The sequence below is a fragment of the Pristis pectinata genome, chromosome 3 (assembly GCF_009764475.1).
Source record: "Pristis pectinata isolate sPriPec2 chromosome 3, sPriPec2.1.pri, whole genome shotgun sequence".
Lineage (NCBI taxonomy): Eukaryota > Metazoa > Chordata > Chondrichthyes > Rhinopristiformes > Pristidae > Pristis > Pristis pectinata.
In genome coordinates, this window is record NC_067407.1 from 62,210,453 (window position 1) to 62,225,068 (window position 14,616).

The 14,616-nt window shown below is 40.5% G+C and overlaps 1 protein-coding gene across 7 annotated transcripts in view; it reads right to left on the minus strand.

Annotated features, from left to right (window-relative positions):
- Nucleotides 1–1,554: 1,554 nt before the first annotated feature.
- Nucleotides 1,555–14,616, minus strand: part of rasal2 (RAS protein activator like 2) — a 352,406-nt gene continuing 339,344 nt past the window's right edge. For 5 of the 7 annotated variants that reach the window (XM_052011423.1, XM_052011422.1, XM_052011426.1 and 2 more), the window contains 2 exons: nucleotides 8,540–8,570; nucleotides 1,555–6,635 (listed from right to left, as the gene is read on the minus strand). In XM_052011423.1, the coding sequence (XP_051867383.1) occupies nucleotides 6,421–6,635; nucleotides 8,540–8,570 (246 nt within the window). In that variant the 3' untranslated portion in view covers nucleotides 1,555–6,420. The remainder of the gene's footprint in view (nucleotides 6,636–8,539; nucleotides 8,571–14,616) is intronic. The other 2 variants (XM_052011425.1, XM_052011424.1) reach the window with 1 other exon arrangement.

Consider the following 14,616-nt stretch of genomic DNA (forward strand, 5'->3'; position numbering starts at 1 on the left):
CAACCAGTCACAATGCTCTCCACTGTGTATCTATAGAAATTTGGAAGGGTCTTTGGCGACATGCCAAATCTCCTCAAACTCTTAACAAAGTATAACCACTGACGTGCCTTCTTCCTGATTGCATCAATGTGTTGGGCCTAGGATAGATCCTCTGAGATGTCGACACCCAGGAACTTCAAGCATTCACCCTTTCCACCGCTGACCCCTCAATGCGGACTGGTGTGTGTTCTCCCGACTTCCCCTTCCTGAAGTCCACATTCAGTTCCTTGGTCTTGCTGACGTTGAGTGTGAGGTCATTGTTGTGACACCATCAACCTGTGGAACTATCTCACTGCTGTAACACCTCCTTGTCGCCATCTGACACCTTAACAACAACAGTGGTGTCATCTGTGAATTTATAGATGGCGTTTGAGCTGTGCTTAGCCACACAGTCACAAGTGTAGAGAGAGTAGAGCAGTGGGCTTAGCACGCATCCATGAGTGTGCCTGTGTTGACTGCGAGTAAGGTGGAGACGTTATTACCAATCTGCACTGATTGTGGTCTCCCGATAAGGAAGTCGAGGATCCAGCTGCAAGGTTTTGAAACTTGTTGATTCATACTTATTCAGATCCAGATTCGAAGGCTGTAATTAGAAATTTACTGTGTGCTAATTTTTTTTGCAGTCTCTGGAGCATTAGTTTTTCCTACACAAACATGTTTCATTCTTGGGAATTAAAAAAAACTGCAGATGCTGAAAATCTGAGACAAAAACAGAAAGAGAAATGCCAGCTCCGTTTCTCTTCCCACGGATGCGATCGAACCAGATGCAGTATTTCCAGCACTTTCTCTTTTTCAATGCTGCATTCTTGGGTTTGTTCTCACAAGGAATACCCGTCACACTTTCAGACTTCACTATTGTGTTTGACCAGTTTTCACCATAAGTCTTTCCAAAAATGAGTTGGTGTATCTTACTCATTATCCTTTCTGCATTATTTTTCTTTGAGGATTAATCACAAAGCTTTTCATCAAGAAGGCCTGCTATCCTTTTACAGCAGAATAAGGTGAGGCATGTTCATTCTATTTGGTTATGGCTGTTTGGAAATACAGATTTTTTTTCAAAAGCCTGATGACCTCATTAGTCCAGCACTTCTGTTGAAATTCATTTTGTTGCTTTGGTCCTCGATTTAGTTCAGAGAACGAAGGCCAACAAGCAGAGTTCCCTGCTGTTACCAATTTGCTCCTTTCAACAAAATCTGAGGATCCTGTTGCTCCACAATGCAACAAAAAATGGAGACAAAAGCAATTTCACTCTGGTGACCCACAAAATAGCCACATGCCCCTCAGGACACAGTCCTTCACCTCCTGTAATCTTAGGTTAGTGTGGTGTGGTGATCCCTGTAGCACTGTTTGAATGTACTTAGTGAAAGGAAGTGAACTGTTATGTTTGTAATTCTCTTTCTGAAAAAAAAATTAAGAAAGGTAATAAACGCAAGATCAGACAGCAAGCACTTAAATCATATTTTACAAATACAGGTAATATTGCATTACCAGCATTGAAGGCTTTATTTCAGTTTGTTTTACACTGACCATATAAACAATAGTGCTTTTCTGCTGTAGTGTGGAAGAGATGTATTGCAATACAACAAAATTTCCACTGATACAAAATCTTTTGAGAATGTCCTTGAACCTTTCATGTCAGTATTAAAAAAAAACAAATTTCAGGTGTGTTTTCAGAACAATAGCTGAAAATGCCATCAGATCCTGCCAACCAGGAAGGATTCCTCATCAGACAAAAACTGAACAGTAATTCTCAGATTGTTTTATGGTACAGGCGAGTTAAATACTGCTTCAGCTGAGCAGCAGAATAATACTGTCTCAAAACAGTCATTTATTCATGTGACATCTGCAAAGAAACTGACCAAATGTTCTAACTGAATATTGAGACTGGCATCAATTCGATATGGGCAGTTGTGAGATGGATCACGTTGGTACCTTCTGTTCAACAGTAGCCAGAAATGAACAGATTCACATCACAGTCGCAGTTGAGTAATCCTTTCATTTTACATTTGTCAAGGAGTTAGCCACATATGCAGTTTATGCAAATTACCTTCAGTGCCAGTTGAAGCCAGATAACTCCTGTGTTGGATCTTCAATTTGGTGTTTCTTTGGGACATCACTTGAACACCTCTGATCGCTAGCATCCAATTTTTCAATTCATTCATGGGATTTATTGCCCATCCCTAATTGCACCTAAACAATGTTCAAGTTGGCTTCCCGAGCTATCACAAATGACAGTTTTGAGTCAACTAGCAACAAACAATCTGCTGCAAGAACTCAGTGGGTTGAGAAGTGGGGGGGGAAATGAATTGCCAACATTTCAGGATGAAACCCTGCATCAGTTGGTAGTTGATAAAAGACACTGATTTATAAGACCAGAAGAAATGGAACAAGAATATGCCACATGGTCCCTCAAATCTTCTCTCCCAAACAATAACATGACTGATCTCTTCACCTGAACTTCACTTTCCTGCTTGATCCCAAGAACCCTTGATTTAATCCTATCCAAAGATCCACCTGAGCCTTGAATCCAGCATATGACAAAGCATCCACAGTTGTCTGGGGAAGAGAATTTCAAGAATCTACACCCATCTGAGAGAAAAAATATCCCCCTCATCTCAAGTCTTAAATATGCATATCCTGAAACCATGCCCATGAGGTCTGGATTCTCCCACTGGAGGAAGCAGCCACACATGGCATCCACTGTTAAACCCCTCCTCAGAATCCGTGTATTTCAATAAGATCACCTCTCAATCCTCTAAACTCCAATGCAGATAGGTTCAATTTAATCCCAATAAGACAAGCTCTTCATCCCTGTAATTAATGTAGTGATCCTTCTTGGCAGTGCCTCTGAAGCAAATATATTCTTAAATATGGAGACCAAAGCTGTCTGCATCACTCCACGTGTAGTCTCACCAAAGCCCTGTAGGTGTAGCAGTACCTTTATATACTCCATTCCTCTTTCAATAATAGCCAACATTCCATTTGATTTCCTAAATTATTTGTTCTACCTGCCGTTAATTTTGGGTGTTTCACATACAAGTTCACCCAGATCACTCTGTGCATGAGTAAATAGGAGCAGGTCCCTCAAGTCCGCCCCGCCATTCAATATGATCGTGGCTTCATCTTCTCTTCTGTGCCAGTTCAGTCCTCAATTCACTGATCTTTCAAAAAGTATATCTACCTTCTCTTTAAATACCCCCAGTGATCCAGCCTCCACAACCCTCTGGAGCAGAGAATTCAGGAGATTCACGACCCTCTGCGAGTAGTAGTTCTGATGCACCTCAGTTTGAAATGACCAGCTCCTAATCTTGTAACTACATCTCTTTGTTTGAGATTCTCCCACTAGTGGAAACATCTCAACTTCTCCCTCAGGAACTTATATTTCAATAAAATCATCCCTCATTCTTCTAAACTTTAGCCACTCATGATAGGACAACCCTCTCATCCCAGGAATTAGCCCAGTGAATCTCCTTTGGACTGCATCCAATAACAGGATTTCTTTTCTTACTAAGGGCACCAAAACTGTGCATATTACTCCAGGTCTGGCCTCACCAGTACCTTGTAGAATTGTAACTATATGCCCCTATTTCTAAACTCCAACCCCCTTGCAACTTAGACCAATACATTATTTGCCTTACCAACCACTTGCTGCAACAGACAACTTTTTGTGATTCATACACAAAAACACCAAGGTCCCTCTGTACTTTGTTCATCTGCAATCTTTCTCAATGTATATAATACTCTACCTTTTGATTCCTCTTACTAATGCGCATGATCTCACACTTTCCTACATTAAACTCCATTTGCTAAGATTCTGACCACTCACTACACCTATTTACATCCAATTGCATCAAAACATGCCCTCCCATCTAGTCTTGTGTCATCAGCAAACTTGGACACCTTGTACTCTGCCACCTTCTCCAGGTCATTGATATAAATTGTATATAATTGAGGGCCAAGAACTGATCCTTGGGATACTCCATGAGTTACATCTTTACAGCTGAGAAAGACGTGTTTATTCCAGCTCTCTATTTTTCATGTGATAACCAGTCTTCAATCAATGCTGACACACTTCCTCTAACACCATGAGCAGCTATCTTGTGCACCAACTGTATGGCACCTTATCAAACACCTTCTGAAAAACCAAATATATTATACTTTCAGGACGCTAGCAAATTTATCAAACATGATTTATCTTTCATAATGGATTCCAGCATTTTGTTTTTACAGGAGATGTTTGGCTGTCTGGCCTGTTGTTCCCAAGCTTCTCTCTCTTGCTGCATTCACTGTTTTCCAATCCATTAAGGTCTTTCCAGAATCTGGGGACTTTTGAAGGGTGCTTCTGTTTCTATAAGACCCTAGATCCAGGAGATATGGTAAATATTTTCTCATCTATTTACTGGGTATATATTTTTATAGTGATAAATGTTTTAAGTTCTTCTCTCCCTTTGTTCCTGCTATTTTTAATTTGCTTCAATTGTGAAGACAGATTCAAACTATATGTTTAATGTTTTTGCTTGTTCCTTTTGATAATTTCCCTGTCTCAGCTTCAATGGAACCAACATTTACTTCTGTTATTCCTTTCTTTTTTACATACTTAAAGCTCTTACAGTCCATTCCTTGCTAGTTGATTTTCAGTCTTTCTTTTTTGCTCTTCGTCCTTTTTTTTGTCATCATTTGTCTCTAAAGTTTTGCCAATTGTCATGTTGACCACAATTCTTCACAACTTCAAAAGACTTTTTTTTTAAACCCTAATATCACCACCAACATCTTCAGTCAGTCATGTTTGGACCTTCTTTTCTTCAGGGTCTGCATTCCACAATGTTAAGTATTTTACCACCATAAGGGAGGGAGGGAGTTTGAATTTTGAAAAAGTGACTACAAGGATCGAGTATTAATAGACACTTCAAGTAAGCCCCAGGAACTGCAAGGAGTCCACCAGTTCAGCTTAAACATTACCCACAGAACAGTTGCAGGAGATATTTGCATTTGCTGGCTGTGACTCTATTAACAGTTCAGGGTGTGAGCAAACTGCAGTGACAGAATCAAAGCCGAGTTAAAGGTCATCTGATCTAGCTTTTGTTCATGCTTCCTGATAAAAAGATGCTCTGCTGCATCTTTTAATGCTGTTTTCTTTCAAATCAGCATGCAATATTGTACATAGCAAAGGTACAGATATTAAAAAGAAAAAAAATATTTTTGAACAATATTTTATTTTCTTTGTCTCATTGCAACAGTTCTCATCAAAAGTGAGCCAACAGTTTGAGATTAAACTCACAATCTTCACATCTTCAATAAACAAAAACAGCAGCAGCAACTGCCAGAAATCCACCAGCAGTTGATTGGAGGGGAGGGGAAACTTTCTAGCTTTGACATTCCTACAGAACAGCTCCATGAGACATTCAAATTGGTTAGTTAGGTACGAATTTGGCAAAACATTATTCTAATAAAGTTAGATGCACTGAGTTAAAAAAAACTAAGGAGATTCATTTGGAAAATGAATGGATTTAAGAAAGTAAAGCGTGCTTGCAACTCATGCTCTGCATTATTACTGTTCCCTTTATCCAGTATGGCAGCATCATCATTTCCCAACGTTCACTTGCTTTTCCAAATCACTTCTTTTTGTAGAACCACAGAAAATGGTCATTATCGTCATCATGTCTCTCTCTCTCTCTCTCACACACACACACACACGGCAGCATTTTACTATATACAGTTTTCTAAAACAAGTATTTTTGAAATATTTCCTCCAATGGTTGTGTTCATGAACACTTATCAACATGATAAAAGTTTTGATTTTAAAAACAGAATTATTTCTAAGATGTTGTGATTTACAGCTTGTTTTTGTTCATGACACATTTTTCAGCCAAAAAAATCATGTAAAATATCTTAGTTTGAACATATTTAACACGGGCTATTTTACCCTGAAAGTAACCAATGCAGTGTGTTAATTAAAGAAGCAGACACTTCAGATACTCTTATCTCTTTTTTTTTACAGACTATCTTCATTCTATGTGCTTCTTGGTTAGATATATACACCCTCTAGCCAGAGTATTTAAACTTGAAAATACACAACACTTGAAAATTCTACTTCTTGTAAAATAATTGTTCCATTCTCTACTCTGTTTCTTTGGAACATCTTCCAGAGTAGTAAGTCTGGCAGAAATAATTAAAAAAAGTTGCTTTAAATTCTACAATTATTTACCCCCAGTACAATCTTACAGTTCATTTCTGTACAGGTTTCATAGAGTTTCCACAGTGGAGTAAGACTTCCGCAGAGTGCACATGATGATATTAGGCATTGTCCCATGAATAATCTCTTACAATCCAAAGCATTATAAAACAGTCTTAGCAGCACCTGTGAATAAATCAAGAGTGAATTCAGAAAGCGAAGTCCGTGTGAGTCTGGCCAGAAACATCCAGATTCTCCCTCAACAGCTGCTGTTCTTGAACTCCCCGTTCTCTGTTATTGACAGCTTGGTGGGGTTGGTGGGAGAGATCCCATTGCGGGTTTGCATGCTGTAACGTTCCTTGACCTGTGTTAGAGCGTTCATCAGCCGAGAGTTGGCAGAATCCAGGTTGACGATTCGTTTCTCCTGAGAGAAAAGCAAAGCAAGTCAAGCACTGGGAGCTGGGAAGGGGCTGAATTTCTCTGATAAGCAGTGTGCTTGGGTAGTTTTTAGTAGTATAAAAATAAAACAAATAGCCAAACCATTCTTTGAGATTACCAGCAGGGAGAGGACACAACACAGAGAAAGGAGGAAGGAAGCGGTCAAAGCTGGAGTCTAAGAAAGGCCTGAAAAAATCCTCTGGTCCAACTCTGTCCCAAATGCAGGCTGTTGCAATGGTTCAGGTATTTTTTCTTCTGTTGTTTAAGTTCTTTCTTACAAGAAGCAATGCAAACCCCAGCATAAGCACCATCTAACGCATATGGCTTCCTCACCTACAGAAGGTTCACACACTGCCTTCATAACATGCTCTTTTTGCACAATTCCCAAAGACAACAAAGGTGAGCAAATGCAAGGGCTCTTTTCTTACACTCTGAATTCTCCTGGCTGCATGAACAGCACATTTTGTTTGCACAGGAGCATATTGGAAAACTGTATTTTCACTGCTGGGAGCAGTTGGATTTGTCCAGAAGGAGTTATGATTTCACAAGCACTGATGACTGGGTGGCAGGGTAAGTGAGATGATGCAAATTTCAAAGGCAATGGGTGGGGATGAGAAGAATGAAGCAACAGTTGTAAAGGACCAAAAGTGATGCTCTCCCTCAGGAGTGTAAATAGCATGCTATTAGTTCAGTATTCCATCTCCATTTTTTGTACTTCTTTCACTTCCTAAACTGGAGGAAAAATGTTCATGGATGGTATCAGCATGTCAAATGTTGAACGCCTCTATAAAAGAGGCACAGTTTCACAAAATTCATAGAAAAATACTGGCATTCCAATAAAATTTTGCATTTGACAGAAAATTAACTTGTATTTGTAAACTTGAAACTTCATCATTCATCCCTTTAGGTATTGTGCAGTCAATGCCGGTGAGCTATTTGATCAAGGAAAATAAGAGCTAATTATTTCCAGCATCTCTCACTGGATAGCCATTGGGAGCTGGGGCAATGCCCGATTATACCATCCCCAAACTAAGAGCACCAAGGCAGAATATGGTGTTTTAACTTCACTCTGGCTGAGATCAACTGAGCACCAACTTGAGTTTGAAACCTAGAGCTTTCTGATGATAAGCTTCTGAAATATTAAAAATAACAATTGTTAGCAAACCCAACTATTTCATCCAGAGGAAAGTAAATTCAGTTGGAATCTTGGAACTAAAATTTGATGCTTTGCTGAACCCATTAGGAACTTGAATATTCTCTATGAAATTAACAGGACTCCTGAATTGGTGTAGTGGGCAAATACGTTTCATGATCTGTTAATGATTTATATAGGCCATAAGGGTCCTGGATTTGGTGCTCTATTCTTCATTAACTGATCACACCCATGGCCCATTTCTCACAGCTATTCAGAGAGTTGACTGGAAAGAATTAGACTTGGCATTCATGATCTCCCAAGACTGAACTGTGTGGCAATCACCTGCTGGGTTTTGTATGTCAAATGGCCACATGATCAAAGAGTTATCAATGCCTAGGGAATCTGTAGATGGAGGGAAAGCAGGTCAAAGAGAAGGAAAAATTTGCTGTGTTTCTTTTCAAATCTTTTGTATGTTCACCATAGCTGTATGGAGTTACATCATGTTTGGTAGTTATGACCGAACCAAATACTTGCATGGTGATGCTTCATTTACATCTGTGAAATTTCTCTGATCTTGCCATTATAGCTTTTTTCAAAAAAAAAGATATGGTGTTGGTATACACAGGAAGGAAAAAAAAACACGCAGTCAGAACGTGCAATGACAAGTCTACACAATGGTAGCTGGAGAGGCAAGGGACCAGTGGGTTTTTCTCATCTCTGTGAACTGCTTTGCTAGAAAACAGAATCTTACTTGCCTGTTATGCTCATCCCATCCTCACAATTGACCTGTAATCAATACAGTGAACATGTCACGGGCAATATTCGGCAACCTTAGCTACTTGCTGAAGAGAGAGCTGTTTTGTGGTAATTACACAATTGAGGGAATAAAGCACATCTTCATCCATTATTACACAGGCTACCAAAAGATCAATGATGGACCCAAAAGTCCTGTCAAGGTAGCTATTAATTATTCCAAAAATTAAAGCAGTATGGATGTGGAAGTATTTCAATGTTGACTAAGTGACCTGCCAGCCACTGACCTCACCAAAAGTGACGTGCCAGTTCTTAGCTGGGCCACTGGGAAAGGGCATTTACTGGATGGAAGGAAAGCATGGAGAGCAACTGGAAGAGATTGGGAGAAAGAAACTTAGGTGGAATAGCAGAGAACAAGAGAAAAACCCAAGAGGGAATGGAAAGAGAAGCTAGAGCGAACAGGGAATAATTGGGGGTGAAAATGACAAGAGCGAGGAGCGGACAGAAGCAGATATAGATAGATTAAGTGAGTGGGCAAATGACTGGCAAATGGAGTCTGATGTGGGCAAGTGTGAGGTTATGCACTTCAGTAAGGGAAATCAAAAGATTTCTACCTAAATGGAGAGAGACTGAAAGTGAGTGAAGTACAGAGAGATCTAGGTGCTGTAGTATATGAATCACAAAAGGTTAGTAGGCAGTTTCAACAAGCAATTAAAGCGGCAAATGGTATTTTGGTCTTGATTGCAAAGGGGTTGGAATTTAAGAATAGGGAGGTGTGGCAATTGTACAAAGTGTTGGTGAGGTCTCATCTGGAATACTGTGCACAGTTTTGATCCCCTGATCTGAAAAAGGATATGGTAACATTGGAGGCAGTACGAAGGAGATTGACTGGGCTAATTGCTGGGATGAGGGGGTTGTCCTACCAAGAGAAACTACCAAGAATGAAGGATGACCTTATTCAAACATATAAGATCCTAAGGGCAGATGTTGGCATGTTTCCACCAGTGGAAAAGTCTCGAACAAGGGGTCATAACTACAAGGGGCTGCTCATTTAGAACTGAGGTTTGTCGAAATTCCTCCTTGCAGAAGGTGGTGAATCCCTGGAGTTCTCTGCCCCGGCGGGTGGTGGATGTTGGATCATCAGGTGTATTTAAGTTGGGAATGGATAAATAATTGATAGATTGAGGAATAGAAGGATATGGAGAGATAATACAGAAAAGGAGTTGTGGCCCCCACAGACCAGTCATGATCGTTTTAAATGATGGGGCAGACTTAAAGGGCCTAATGACCTACTCCTGCTCTGATTTTTTAGTGTTCTTGTGTTCAGAGGAAAGAGAAAGGAAATCAGAGATTTATGGAAAGATGTTTTCAAAATAGTTATGAGAAGAAAACAGTAGAAAGATATAAACTTAGAGATCCAATTAGAACATGGAACAGTACAGCACAGGGACAGGCCCTTCAGCCCACGATGTCTGTGCTGACCATGATGCCAAATTAAACTAATCCCATCTGCCTGCACATGGTCTATGTCCTTCCATTCCCTGAATGTTCATGTGTCTGCCGTCTAAATGTCTCTTAAACCTTGCTATCATATCTGCTTCCACCACCTCCTCTGGCAGTGCATTCCAAGCACCTCACTCTTTGTGTAAAAAAAACTTGCCTCATAAATCTCCTTTAAACTTTCTCCCTCTCACCTTAAAGCTATGCCCTCTGATATATGACATTTCAACCCTGGGAAAAAGACTACCTACCCTATGTATGCCTTATACATTTCTATTAGGTCACCCGTCAGCCTCCGACTCTCCAGTAAAAACAATCCAAGTTTGTCCAACCTCTCCTTATAGCTAATACTGTCATCCGGGCAACATCCTGGTGAATCTCTTCTGCACCCTCGCCAAAGCCTCCACATTTTTCCTGTAATGTGGCAAACAGAACTGCACACAATACTCTAAATGTGGCCGAACCAAAGTTTTTACAGTTGCAACACGACTTCCCCACTTTTATACTCAATGCCCCAATTGATGAAGGCAAGCATGCCATACATCTTCCTTACTGCCCTATCTACTTGTGTCGCCACTTTCAGGGAGCTATGTTCTTGCATCCCAAGAAACTTCTGTACATCAATGCTCCTAAGGTCCTGCCATTTATTGTACACTTTTCTCTAACATTTGACCTCCTGAAGTGCAACATTTCACATTTGTCCAGATTAAACTCCATCTGCCATTTCTTCATCCACATTTCCAACTGACCTATAACCTCACATGTCCATTGACAATCTTCCTCACAATCCACAACTCCACCAATTTTTGGTGTCCTCAGCAAACTGCTCATCTACATTTTCATCCAAATCATTCTTATCACAAACAACAGAGTTCCCAGCACTGATCCCTGCAGAACACCACTGGTCACAGACCTCCAGTCAGAATAACACCCCTCCACCACTACCCTCTTATTTCTATGACTAAGCCAATTTTGAATCCAATCTACCAAGTCACCATGAATCCCATGTGCTGTAAGCTTCTCAATCAGCCTACCTGTCAAATGCTTTACCAAAGTCCATGTAGAGAACATCCATTGTCCTACCCTCATCAATCATCTTTGTAACCTCCTCAAAAAACTCAATCAAGTTCGGAAGACGACCTCCCCTGCACAAAGCCATGCTGATTGTCCCTATTAAGTCCATGCCTTTCCAAGTGCAAATAAATCCTATCCCCAAAGAATTTTCTCCATTGTCTCCTACCATTGATGTAAGCCTCACTGGCCATTAATTTGCTGGATGATTCCTATTGCTCTTCCTAAATAAAAGTATAACATTAGCTATTCTTCATTTGTTTGGGACTTTGCCTGTGCCTAAAGAGGAAACAAAGATCTCTATCGAGGTCCCAGCCATTTCTTCTCTTGCCTCCCACAATAACCTGGGAGAGATCCTGTCAGGCTCTGGGGATGTTCTTCAAGAGACCCAACATCTCTTCCTCCTCCTTAATATCAACATACCCCAGATTATCAGCACACCTCTTCCTGATTTCACTATCCTCCATGTCCTTCTCCTTGGTGAATACTTTGCAAAGTACTCATTTAGTACCTGTTCCACTTTCTCTGGCTTCAGACATAAATTTCTTCCTTTGTTCTTGAATGGCCATACCCTCTCCCCAGTTACCCTTGTTTTTAAAAAGCCTTGGAATTTTCCTTAATCCTACTTGCCAAGGACATTTCATGGCAGCTTTTGCCCCTCCTGATTCCCCGTTTAAATTCTTTCCAGCTTCTTTTATATTCCTCAAGGGTCCTGTCCAATTTCAGCTCCCTAAACCTTACATATCCTTCCTTTCCCTTTTTGATTAAATTTGCGACATTTCTCATCATCCAAGGTTCCCGAACCTTGCCATCCTTGTCCTTCTTCCTCAAAGGAACGTTAATCCTGAATTCTGACTGGATGGCCTTTAAATGACTCCCACTTGTCAGATGTAGACTTACCCAAGAACAGCCGCTCCCTAACTATCCCCAGTTCCTGTCTAATACTGTTGTAATTAGCCTTACCCCAATTAAGCACTTTCCCTGAGGTCCAGTCTTATCCATATCCAGAAATATCTCAAAACTCAGAGTTTTGAACACTGTTCCCAAAATGCTCTCCCACTGAAACTCCGATCACCTGGCCAGACTCACTTCCCAACACAATGTTGAGTACGGCCTCTTCCACGGTTGTAGATAGTCCAACCCGAAATCCTGGTGGATGCACCAAACAAATTCTGCCCCGTCTAAGCTTCTGGTACTAAGAAAGTCCCAGTCAATATTGGGGACATTAAAGTACCTCACTACAACATCCTTCTGTCATCTGCCTACATATCTGTTCTATCTACCTCCTGCTGGATATTGGGAGGCTATAGTATAATCCATCACAGTGATTGCACCTTTCTTATTCACAAACTCTACCCATATTGCCTCACTAGATAAGCCCTCCAGGATATCTTCTCCAAGTGCCACTGTGACATTCTCCCTGATCAGTAGTGCAACTCCCCCACCTCTGTTACATCCATTTCTATCGCATCTGAAACATCCAAACCTGGAACACGTGCTGCTAGTCCTGTCCTTCTCTCAACGAAGTCTCTGCAATAGCTACAACATCGTAGTTCCATGCACTAATCCATGCTCTTATCTGCCTTGCATTGAAATAAATACACTTCAGCCATCAGTCCCACAGTGTTCATTAACCTAGCTCTGCCTGTCTTTCCTTTCAGACTTATTTGAGCTAACCTCTGCCTTCCCTTCTACCCCTCCACTTGTTGACCTACTGCTCTGGTTCTCGTGCCCCTGCCACGCTTGTTTAAAACCTCCTGGGTAACACTGGCAAACCTCCTTGTGAGGAGATTGGTGCCCCTCCAATTTAGATGCAACCCATCCTTCTTGTACAGGTCCCACCTGCCTTGAAAAAGACCCCAATATTCCATGCAGCGGAAGACCCCCCTCTGCACCAGCTCCTTAACCACCATTCAACTGTACCATCTTCCTATTTCTTGCTTTGCTATCATGTAAAGTTATTCAAGGCTCACCATTAACCAAGAATTTGGAAATTTCCACAGTTCAGACCAGCTTTCGCGGAGAAGGAAAAGTTTGTGAATAACAAAAAAAATTCTTGCGTTTGCTGCTCATTGATAGTTCAGCACATGCAAGATATTTCTCTGATTATTTGACTTACTTAATCAGTATCTCATTGAACAGTTAATTAAATGATGGAAAATAAGTTGTCAGTCTAATTTGGTTCTGTTGCCATATTATCATTTGTCTATTCTTTCTGCTTTACAGCTGGTGCTTGTGTCCCTGGACCACAGTTTTCTATTGTTCTTGCCATAGCACGAGCATGAAAGTAGTTGTTGAAAACATCAGTGTGTATAACAAATAGGCAATAATGCTGGCCTTACCAGTGATGCTCAGTTCCCAAAACAATGAAAAGGTACATAAAAGAAAATAAACATGAAGACCAATTTTCTCACAATACTAACCAAAAATCAACATGAAGCACAAGCTTAACATTGAACACTGATTCTTCAAATGAGTAATCATTCAAAAGCTGAGACATTTATGAATCACAAAAACGTTGCAATGAGGTGACACTGGAACAAATTAAGAAAGTTATAAATAATAATTTTCTCAAGGAAAAGTAAAATATGGGATTGAAATGTGCACTAAATATAGGACTAAACCCCCACAGACTACAATCAATTAATAACATTTAAGGGACCAGATCCAATTTACTTCATTTCCTTGACGATCACAATGTATCCTTATTTGTTGGTTTCGCTGAAAACTTAAATCATGGCTTTAGAGGGAGCACTTATTTTGGTTTCACTATGGCCCTTTAAAAGACAATTTGTCAATTGTGATATCAAACAAACATACATATGTACAGGAGTAGGCCATTCAGCCCCTCAAGCCTACTCTGCCACTTAATAAAACTACACTATCTGATTTTAACATCAATTCCACAATCCAGTCTCACAAGGACATCTGCGGCTGTATGATGCAGACGGGTGGACAGACAGCAGTAATGACTGACGCCAGCTTCTGCAAGTGTTTGCAACAGAATCTGAGAGTAATTTCCGAACTAGCTGATATCAAGGGCTTGGAGGGGGTGAGCGGCACTGTGTCCAACGACAAAACTGAACCAAGTCATGGTCTTTTCTTGTCCTGCTTTCTTTGTTTACTTAACCCTCTGAATTTTTCACATTGCTTACATTTCGAGTCCCTTTCAATATGGATTAATTTTTTAAAAAAATATGGTGAAAGGACTCTTGCATTCCAAGAACTGACCATAGGTGGCAGTTGTACATTGAAGTTATGCCAGGCGCAAGTTTAATGATGACAACTGGGTAAACATAAGAAAGACTGAGGATACTGTCATTGATTCCAGGTTACCAACTCCATTCTTTCTCCCCAGTAACTAAGGCTGAAAGAGACACTTCATTAACTCCGTGTCATATCCGACTTTGAGATGAGCATCCACGCACATATCTGTGCCATTTGTACCTTGGGATATTATACCAGCGAAAGGAACTGAATTTGCAGAATTGGGTACATGTTTTGTATA